Here is a 10,544-nt window from a genome sequence, read left to right as displayed (position 1 = left end):
TAATATAACTCTTACAAATCTTATTAAACTACTATTTCTCGATTGAGACCGTCTCACCATGAAACGACTTCAATTGAGCCAGCACAAACTTTTAAAAAATACTTACATTTAATTTTTTTTTTAAAACCACTTCCTGAAAATTCAGTTTTCATTTTTTTTTAATATTTTTTACTATTAAATTATTTAAATAAACCCATATCATGGTCAACACGGTCTTATACAATACCAATTGTGCATAAATTACACGAACAAAATACATAGAACAGAGGGAGAAGTAAGATTTGATTTCTTTTATATCCGACTTTGTTGTGTTTAGGAATTTTTTATTTCCCCTCCTTTTTTTTCCTGAATTTGCACTGTTAAGTGTTAACCAGTTCTTCATCCTCGCGCCGCCGCCTTCGAGCCACACAGTGACCGTACGCTGCTGCCCCATATTTATCCTCATTGGTTTGTCGAAACCCTCCCATTCTATTGTGTATCTTGTGATTTTGATTTGGTTATGTAAATTGTGATTCAAATAATTTTGGAGACCCGATTGATCGATTCAGATTGAATCATGTTGCGCAGTTTTCATGATTAGGTCTGATGAATGTATATGTTGTTTAACTTAATATACAAGATTACAAGTATACCATTGATTAGCTGTGCGGTATATGCTGTATACTTTGCTTTGTTATTATGTTAAAAATGGTTTCTTAGGAGTTTGATAATAATTTCTTGAAGGTGATGAGTAACAATACATTGGGTTTATCTGGATTCTGGAGAGTCCTGAATCTTTATCTACAATTTATGGATATTGGATACTATTGATTAAAACTGAGAATAAATTCATACTTTTATATTAATCTTGGGTTGAGGTACTAGGTATGTCCAACTGACCAGTACTTAAATTCACTTTAGTGCTTATAAGTAATTATTCTATCACATTCTCACTTCATTTGAGTATCCTTCGGCATTAATAGTTTGTCTAAATGGAAGGCAACATACCCTTGGTTGTTGGTGTTGGCATTTGTTTTTATTTGTATTAATATTGTGTTATGGTTTGGTTATGTCCATAGTTAGGACTTTGTGATTGTCTAGGGACCTTGAAGGCCAATGAATTGGTTTTGTTTGGCGTTTGATAGCTCATAATATTGAATCTAAAGCTAACACTTTTAGATTGTGATATTTAAAACCGATATAGTTTTTGTATAGATAGAAAAACTTGACAAAATTACAAGCACTGAAAAAGAGATTACAAATCTTAACGCCTACTACAAATTTGTGGAATTGAAATTACAATTGAAATAAAATACTTAAAGTAAATCTAACCACTTAGGGAAGATGCTTTTAGACAATAATGTCTTCAGAAACTTGATACCAAACCAAGACAATATCTAGTTTTCCTAAAAGCGTTACTCCGCCTAAAATACTTGGTGCTTAGGTTTAAGAACATGGAATACACTTTTAGAGACAACAATTTGCAATCAAATGTAAGCACTATATACTTGATCAGTGTGAAGAACAAGAGAGTATATAGAACAATCTAAGAAATAAAGTGATGAGAATTCGCAAGATTCTTTCACTTTTAAGAATTTGTAGAGAATAAAAGTAGGGAGCAAAGAGAGAAAACGTTGCGGATTTTAGAGAGTGAAATAATCCTTCATTTGATCTCCTTATATAGGAGTTGGATTCTAAACTCCACTTGCCCGTGTTTCCCACTACCTCATGTCACTTAGTGACTGAATAGTGGGAGTGATTAGGATTAAAATAAAACTCTAACTGCCAAAATCCAAAGAAAAACCCGCGTACAGAAGTCCAGGACCTAGGCGGCGAGTAGCATCTTAGAAGCGACAACTCCTCGCTTTTAAGCCGAGTCGGCATTTTCTTCTATGCAACTTTGCAATTTTTCAGAAAGTATGCGACGAGTCGCTGCTAACCTACTGTTTTCTTCACTTTCAATTGCATCCGTTTTTCTACCTTGGACCTAGGAAATTACCCTTTTGTCCTTACTAGTTTAATAGTACTTTTAGCCACTATTTTCATAGTACTTGCCATGGGATAATAAGTATACTTAAACTTTCTTAAAACCTTTTATATTCTAAATTATCTAACACATAACTATGTTATACTCCCTCCATTTCAAAGCAAGTGTCACATTTACTTTTGCACAAATCTTAAGAATATGCATGTTGATGGGAAAAAAAATTTGAAGTTGGGGGATCCAAATAAACATGAACTGAAAATGGCTTTCTAAATAGAGAAATAGGACACTGGTAGTGAAATTGACTAAAATAGAAATAAGGCACTTGCTTTGAAACTAAAGTATTATATGTTTTGTTATACTTGTCCAAATTCTTTCTCGGCTAAGAGTTTGGAACATTGTGTTTATGTCAGTCTTGATAGTATTCGAGTTATAATGTCTTTTCATTCTTGTGCACATAGAGTTGTATCGAGTGTATAATCCATAGAACCATGTATACTTTGATAGGCAGAAGTTATTCAATTTGTTTTCCTTCTGCTTGTCAAACTATTGATTACTTTAAGTGTTACTATTTTGAATGTTCAAACTGTGACTTGAGGGTCTATGAGCAATTATGATGCAAGTTTCTATAACTAATGATGTTTGTTGCTTACCTAAACCTTACAGTGTTGTAAAAATGATAGCTAAGTACACTTTTCTTTCTTGGTTTCAGATGTTGAGAAGCTGCTTTTTATGTCATAATGGGCTTTGAGAGTCTGAAGTTTGGAAATGGTAAGTCAATTTAGCTAATGGGACTCTAACTAATATGGGTTAGTTTCATACTTTTTAAGTATGAAATTCCCCGACTTAGGACAATATCCCTTAGTAGGTGGTCGTCTAAGTGACATGATATTAGACAGAAGTTCATATTAATAAAAGATACAACGGGAGCTTGTATACAAGTTGTGTGTATCGTGTAAAATAGTTGGAACTATTCCTATTTACTAGAGCTTATAGGCTTTAGCTTTGATTTTGGGATAGTGGTATAAAGGACTTCTATTTAATTTCCAACTATGTTTAATTACTGTCCCTGTAATTGTAAGGTCTTGGATCGTGTATCTCTAAGCATAATTTTGTTTTTGGTGGTGTTGATGTCTTGATAATTCCTACTATCTTGAAATCACTTTAAAAGTTCATGCATGATGATGAGATCCATTTTTTAGGTCTTCCAGTGTAAAAAAAGAGATTTTTCACTTCTATTTCAGGGCCCAAGGAGCTTGGTGGCTCTGTTGATCTCATAAGTCACTACAAACTTTGGCCTCATCATGAATTCTTCTGCAAGAAATCACTTCCATTGTCAATATCAGAGACAAATTACCTTCATAATGTCGTAGGAGATAGAGAAATAAGAAAAGGAGATGGAATGGAGCTGGATCAATTGTTTCAGGATGTTACACTACCCAGAAAGCAAAATCGATGCATTCATCCATTTGGCTTAGATGTCTTGACAGATGTCTTTCATATGCAGGAAGCTTCAGCTGCTAAATTGTCTTCAGTAAGATGCAACTGCATATCTATTTTCTTGAGCTCAGTTGTTGAGTTTTGTAGGGGACCTGGGGGTTGATTGTTAAATAAGATATTTTACCGAGACTATGGTTTGGATTTTCATTATTCACTTGCTTGTGTAGCAGAAAGAGTAAAGTTTCTTTGTGAAATGTGCCTCAGTATTGTTTGCCCACAGTACTGGATCTGAAATTGAAGAAAACTGGGAGAAGATACCAGGAACATTTTACAAACTTGTTATTTTTGTGTTATTAAATTCACTTGCATGATCTACTGCCATGTTTATTTGTTTGGTTTCTTACCTCACGTGTATTGCCAATATGAGCATGATTCAGCCTGGCGTCTGTCAAACAGAAAATAATGCAGTAATTTTGCATTGTTGACGACAGCCAGATAGAGGAACTCCTACCGCTGTTTTGATGTTAGGAAACAAAGCCAAGGAGAGACGCCACAAGAAAGATAGAAAAGGGGAAAAGCATAAAAGTAAACAACTTAAATTGCACAAGCATCAATCAAAGCGTAACATTGATGATGAAGCTAGGGGAAAGAACACTATTAGATTTCAGAACAATGGTCCTGATCCCTTGAAGAACCGAGAAAAGGTTTGTTTAGGTGTTTTATGAGCTTTAACATGAGATAGTTAGATGATTTTACTATTGATGATGCTTGTCTCTGCTAGATGCCTAGAACCATGATAGTGCATTCTTACTCTTTCCGTCTTAGGATTGTTTTAAAGTTAATCTTAGATGTTTATACTTCGCATGTTCTCAAGTTCATGTGGGATTCACAAACCAGCTTTCATGATCTCGCAAGTTAGGTTTTTGATTTATTTTTTGTCTAGTGATTTCATAGAAAAATGGGTGCCACCTTCCATGAACCCGGCCTTAAGTGGGCTATAGAGAGATGAACATCTAAATTACTGATCTTTAAATAGCTGAAAGTCTGAAATTATTACAAATTATTCTTGATGTAATCGTTCCAGCTTAGTCAAGAGTCAAGGCAGGATAGAGAAACACCTGTTCACTGCTAATTTGTTTTAAGCTGGGGTGTTCTGTATTAACTTGACTTTCATCACTTGACAAGGTGTCAGAAACTCAGAGTTAGCACTTCAAGTCCAAAGCCCCAATATTGCTAAAGGGAATAGGATTTTTATTCTTTAACTTCTTTCTATAACTTGACTGGTTCATTGGGAATACTCTGAAGTATGAGCTATATTAAGGATACGATTATGGCGGGGGTCTAAGGACCTAATGTTCTTGTTCGTGTTCTGCCTATTTTTGCTCTGACCGTGCTTTGTAAATAGTGCCTTCCATTTATATTGTTGGGGCTTAACCATGTTTTCAGATATAGGTGTATACTTGCATGTAATTGAGAAATGTGGGTCCTAATCTATCTAGTAAATGGTGCTTTATTCCCTTTCTTACATTTAGAATAGGTCTGAATATATTGGTGGACCTTGGCTTCGGCCTGTCAACCCCCCCTCCCTAAAATATGTTCTAATCATTTGGTTCTATGTTAAATGGCCTCTCCATAATAATTTTCAAGATCCGCCACTGGGTCTAACAAGCTTCTTGTGGATAGTCAAGCTTAGTGTTGGATCTTGGAATTAACTCTTTCTGGTCATATGCTATAAATTTTGAAATGATTTCTATCTGTTTTCAGAAGAGGCAGCGTGATGGGAGTCAGCATGATTCAAGTCAGTATGCTTCACGTGCATCCACAGGCATGAAGTAGAAGAGGTAAATTGGGGATTTCTAGATGTGTTGTGTCTTTTCCATCGTACTTCTCATCTGCCCATCCCCCTATCAAAGAACATGAACGGTCTAAATAATGAATAGTTAAAAGGTCATGTTTGACTATGCGTGTAACTTGACCCAACTTAGTAAAGCTGCTTGATAAGTACCAGATGCAGACCTTTAGGATTGGTAATACTGGTGAAACGTATAGTCGAAACAACAGAATAGAAACAATGTTGGCTTCATTTAGGATTCCAGTTCATATATACAATATGCTCCATGGACATAAAATACCTCGGGTCTTTGGAGCATTATACATAGAAGATTCTGAATCAAATATGTTGAGATAAGTATCCTTCCTTTTAAATGAAATGTTTGATTTCTTATTTGCAAACTTTAGCCATACAGCACTACTTATTGTGGTGGCTATGGAATTGGGGATATGTTCAGGGGGTAAAGATGTAAATTTCTTATCGTAAAAAAAAGATTAAAATTTCGTAGGTGCTGTTGATAAATGTTTGCTGACATATTGGAGTTGGATTTGGGTTTTATGAGATGGTAACATGATTGCATTTTACCAGTAGTTTTAGGCCTTACTAAAAGCTGGCTATTGGTTAGAGTAGATGGAGATCTTGTGTTTTCAGAGAGGGCTCAGGATCAGGGGAAATCTTTGCCTGGGCTGCTTAGGCCATGATCCGGGTCATTTGATTAAAACCTTCTTTAATATTGAATTTTTTATCATATAACACAGAAGCATAGTAGCCGGATTGGTATAACACACATGTATTTGTGAGTGTTTAGCTCATCCTATACTTGTCTTCAACTGTGTTTAAGACCGAGTTACATGATTTTCCGTTAAGATTTGATTGTATTGTACAAATTTCATCATATATTTTTATTTGCTTCTGAAATATTCTGGTAATCTGCAGCACTAGTTCCTCTTGTGACATTCCTTTCATCATGTCCTGTGGGTTCTAAATTCGTATTTATAAAACGTAAAGAATCAGCTTAATGTCGTACTATTATTTGCTTTGTTTATGACCTTTCTATGTTGCTAATAGGTTTGGATAAAAGGGCCTCATCTTAAGTAGACACCTTAATCGGCAGCAGATTTGCTTCTGGGATTTTAACTCACAAACTGAAGTTTTCCAGTTGAATCGATTATCAGAGTACATCTTGTTCTGTCATTCTTGTTTTGGAATTTCTGGTACAGTAAGCAACGAGTTTCCTTTCAAGTCTCTTCTCTAATGCTGTTGTATTTTGAATATTATCCATCGTTCTCTGTACCAAGTTGTGTTTTTTATGACGACCTTCTATTGACAATGAAGATACGTCTGAGGTATTTTGTGACGGTGCCTTGCAATTATATTGGATATGGATATAATTTTGGAAATATTGGTATATTAATCGTTGATTGTAAACCATGAATACCGGAATAGAGATGTACAAAATTGATCCGATTAATCGAAACAAAATATGACTCGATCCTACTCGATTTGAAATATCATAATCGAAATCTGAATGAACACATGTATATTGGAGCTTTTTGCTACAAGTTTAGTAGCAATGAAAAGAATTTATAATACTTAGCAATTGAATATAGGGTACAGAATCCAAATTTTATTGTTATATTATGATACATATTGGTCTTGAAACATCTTCTAATGAGTAATCACCAAAAAGAGAGATCAAGCACATTGCATAGCTTGTTTAGAAGCTGAGAAAAGGGTCTTGAAACCTTCTATGTCCTCCCAAACTCTTGGTTTCGAGTTTTTCGAAAATTTGTTCCAAACAAGTAATCTTGTCATTGATATCCTTAGCTTGCTCCCCGAGACTACAAGAATCGACACATTGTTTGAGGCTATGTACAAGGTTTATGCCACCTTTGACGTCCTCTCGTACTTCAACCATGGCGGCTTGTATAGCATCCCTTTCCTCTTGAACCTCTATATGTTTCCTCTTGAACAACTTATAACCCTCCAACGACTTTTGAAGTTGCTCGGAAAGCTCCTTATTTCTCTCCTTAGATGCGGCGTATTTCAAGCTATATTCCGTCCCTGCATTCCTTCTTTTTATTTCTTTTTTCTCCGCTACGTATGCTTGTATTTTTGCTGTTAATTTTTCGTTTTGCGCAATAAGGTCGTTAACATGCTCTTCCAATTCATTCACTTCTTGTACTTTTCTTGTGAGTTCTCTTGCTATAATTTCTTTCTCCCTACCTATGGTCGCGCACATAACACCTAGTCGTTTTTGTGCAGCAAAACTTATATTTAAGTCCCTTCGAAGCTTTTCTTTCTCGTCTAAGATCAAAGTTTCATTGGTTTTCCGACTATTTTTAGGAGGACGATTGATTTTTAAATCAGTGTTACAACGTCTAAGTTCTGCATGTCGTTTCGTCACCGGAGGTTGCACTTTCTGCAGCCTTATTTTAACATCCTCTAAGATAGTCAACATTCCTGCAAATCTCTGTGCCTTTCTCTCATCTATTCCGTCTTTGTTTGATGCCTCTTGATGATCTTGAAGTAGCTTCAAGAACACCTTTACATTTGTTTGAATACCTATTTATTTCACTAATAAAATAAATTATAATTGACCACTTTAAAATTATAATTAATCTCTTTAATAAACTAAATATATATAAATTTGCCCAATATTAATAGTCTTATCATGAGACTATTTCACTTAAGAATTTGTGTAGTTTTTGGGGGTTTGATTCCCGCTCTTATCTAAGCGGGCTTTGGGGGTTGAATTTACATCACCTTACCATCATTAGTATTAACAAAAAGTTATTTACGTTTGATTGTGATGGAAAGCATAATGGAGTATACAACATGCATAAACAAAAAATGCATCTAATTTAATAAGTCATTTTTAAAATTATAATTTATTATAATCATAAGCTAAGAACGATGAATCTTGACCCATCGAGAATTGACAAAAATTTGACAAAAATTGAAAAAAACTATTAAAAATTATAGCTAACAAATATTAGATTTTATATGTAAGTATTAGTCTCAATAGTTGATGTTAAAATTAAAAAAAAGAATGGAATATGTACCTTCTAAGCCTAAATCCTCATTGTTGCTTGATGAAGACATGGGTAAAAGATCAGGGGAAGAAGATACCCTGACCCCACTCATTATATATTTTTGAATGTGTTTGGGAATTTATGAAAGGCTAATGAGAAATTTTAAAAAGTAGTTAAAAATATCCTGTAAAATGCAAAATAAAAGTTGGCTTTAATTAGCAAATACAAAAAGTTAATCTGAGATTTACTTTATTTAATTTTGTTTTTTCCCTCCTTAATATAATGGAAGGAATTTTGACAATTTTATGTGAAATGTTCTAAACAAGAATTGTTTACTATTTTAAGGGTCATAATGCCATTTAGTTGTTGGTATAACCTAATTATAGATTTCTTCGTGCCTCTTATATGTATCAGCTACTCTTGAGAAAGATCATCTCTTAAAGAGACAATTTTAAAAATAAGAAGCCCATATTTTTATTTTCTCTTTAATTTATATTAATTGGATTGTTTAATCCTTATATATATAACGCGTCTCTCAAAACGACCGTCTCTCACAAATTTGTGATCATGTATTTATGTATATAACAACTTATGCATAAATCAACTCCATTTCTTTTATAATTTTTTGGAAAAATTAATTAAAAAATATCTAACCTTTAGATAATATTCTTTTAGAAATTTGACCTTTTAATTATTTTATAAAAATTCTAGTTTTACGTTATATTTTCTTTTAAAAGGTTAAATGACACTATACCGATTAAACATATTAACATTTGATCCCAAAAAATAAAACATTTATTAAGTCACGTATCAAGTCAATATTGGTGCTTGTTTTTTTAATTAAAAACTAAAAAAAAAAAAAGAACTCAAAAAAAAAAAAAAAAAAAAGAAAAAGTCTATAAACTTGAGAGTGAGAACGGAGGGGCAAGTTTAGGGTTCAGGGCTTTAGGCAAAATAGTCATTTGCGGTATAAAGGTTGAAGAAACACACAAGACTTTTAGAAGAAAATCCAGTATAAAGGTTGAATTTTCAAAAAAAACCAAAAAGTTAAATTTTTAAAAGGATATTATCCAAATGTTTAAATTTTTAAAAGTAAACTAGTATAAAACACCGTGCAATGCAGGTTTTATTTTATATATATATATATATATATATATATATATATATATATATATATATATATATATATATATAATATTTCCAAAGATATATAAGAGTAATAATAAACATATACTCCCTCCGATTCTTTTAAGTTATTCCATTTAGTTTTTGACACTAATTATAGATCATTCTTAATTTGTATTCTATTTTTAATTTAGATGTCAAAATATATCGTGAGATCTTGTTTGATTCGTCTCAATGTAAATTTTATTAATATCAAATTTTTATAATTATTACTTATGCACAATTAGAGATATTTAGTATTGAATTAATGCGTTGGATAATGTGCCAAAACTAAATGAGACAATTTAAAAAAATCGGAGGGAATACTATATACTACTCCACTAAAGATAAAGTAATAATTGTTAAGAAAAATAAGTAATAATTGTTAAGATATGAGATATGATATTGTTATTTGCATAATAAACTTAAATAATTTGTAGATAACCTTAAACATGAGAAATAAAATTGTCTTGTAAATTAAATATAATTGATTATTTACTCGTCGACTACGTATACAAACTTTTTGGATTGATCTTGTACTCTTTGTAGTTTCTTAACATTGCTATGTAGTTATAATGGAATTCTTCATAAAATGCAAAAAACTACGTAAATAGAGGTGCTAAACTTAAATTTTAAGAACTAATTTAAAGCTTATAATCTCACCATTAATCATATCTGACCTAATTTGATAAATATTCTTTATTTTGTTTAAACGGTCTTTCTCTGCGATTGTTAGATGACTTTTAATTAGCCATTCAAATTTACTTTATTTGCCACTTAAGCCAATATAATATAAAATATACTAATGAAGAAATGACTTGGGACACGTGTCACACTTTCATTAAAAATTTTCTCGCCTATTTTCTATCATTGACATGAAAATTTTTTATACTTGATTTCATATCAATAATCATCAGTAAAATATACTAATAAAGAAATGGCTTGTGACGTGTGTCATACTCTCATTAAAAATTTTTCCTCCTAATTTTATCATTAACATGAAAATTTTTGATATATATTTCATATTTAAGAAAATTATTAACACATTGTAATATTTGTTGATTGAATATATATATATATATATATATATATATATATATATATATATATA

The 10,544-nt window shown here is 32.3% G+C and overlaps 2 protein-coding genes across 3 annotated transcripts; one reads left to right on the top strand and one right to left on the bottom strand.

The window, feature by feature from the left end:
• Positions 1 to 231: 231 nt before the first annotated feature.
• Positions 232 to 6,634, top strand: LOC130815012 (mediator of RNA polymerase II transcription subunit 19a-like). 2 transcript variants are annotated; one of them, XM_057681334.1, is made up of 6 exons: positions 232 to 416; positions 2,676 to 2,734; positions 3,208 to 3,497; positions 3,895 to 4,107; positions 5,168 to 5,244; positions 6,303 to 6,634. In XM_057681334.1, the coding sequence occupies exons 2-5, from the start codon at positions 2,704 to 2,706 to the stop codon at positions 5,237 to 5,239; spliced, it is 606 nt and encodes a 201-aa protein (XP_057537317.1). In that variant the 5' UTR covers positions 232 to 416; positions 2,676 to 2,703; the 3' UTR covers positions 5,240 to 5,244; positions 6,303 to 6,634. The 2 variants fall into 2 exon arrangements, with proteins under 2 accessions (XP_057537317.1, XP_057537316.1); XM_057681333.1 differs by having other exon boundaries at positions 232 to 447.
• A 317-nt stretch (positions 6,635 to 6,951) lies between these two features.
• LOC130815709 (structural maintenance of chromosomes protein 4) lies at positions 6,952 to 8,387 on the bottom strand. The gene is made up of 2 exons (XM_057682195.1): positions 8,300 to 8,387; positions 6,952 to 7,799 (listed from the first exon to the last, which is right to left on the bottom strand). Exons 1-2 carry the CDS (start codon positions 8,379 to 8,381, stop codon positions 6,952 to 6,954), a joined length of 930 nt encoding a protein of 309 aa, XP_057538178.1. The 5' UTR covers positions 8,382 to 8,387.
• Positions 8,388 to 10,544: the final 2,157 nt, after the last annotated feature.

Source organism: Amaranthus tricolor, chromosome 6, assembly GCF_026212465.1.
Source record: "Amaranthus tricolor cultivar Red isolate AtriRed21 chromosome 6, ASM2621246v1, whole genome shotgun sequence".
Classification (NCBI taxonomy): Eukaryota; Viridiplantae; Streptophyta; class Magnoliopsida; order Caryophyllales; family Amaranthaceae; genus Amaranthus; species Amaranthus tricolor.
Note: the sequence above shows the minus strand (reverse complement) of the source record. Positions and strands in the feature narration are given on the sequence as shown.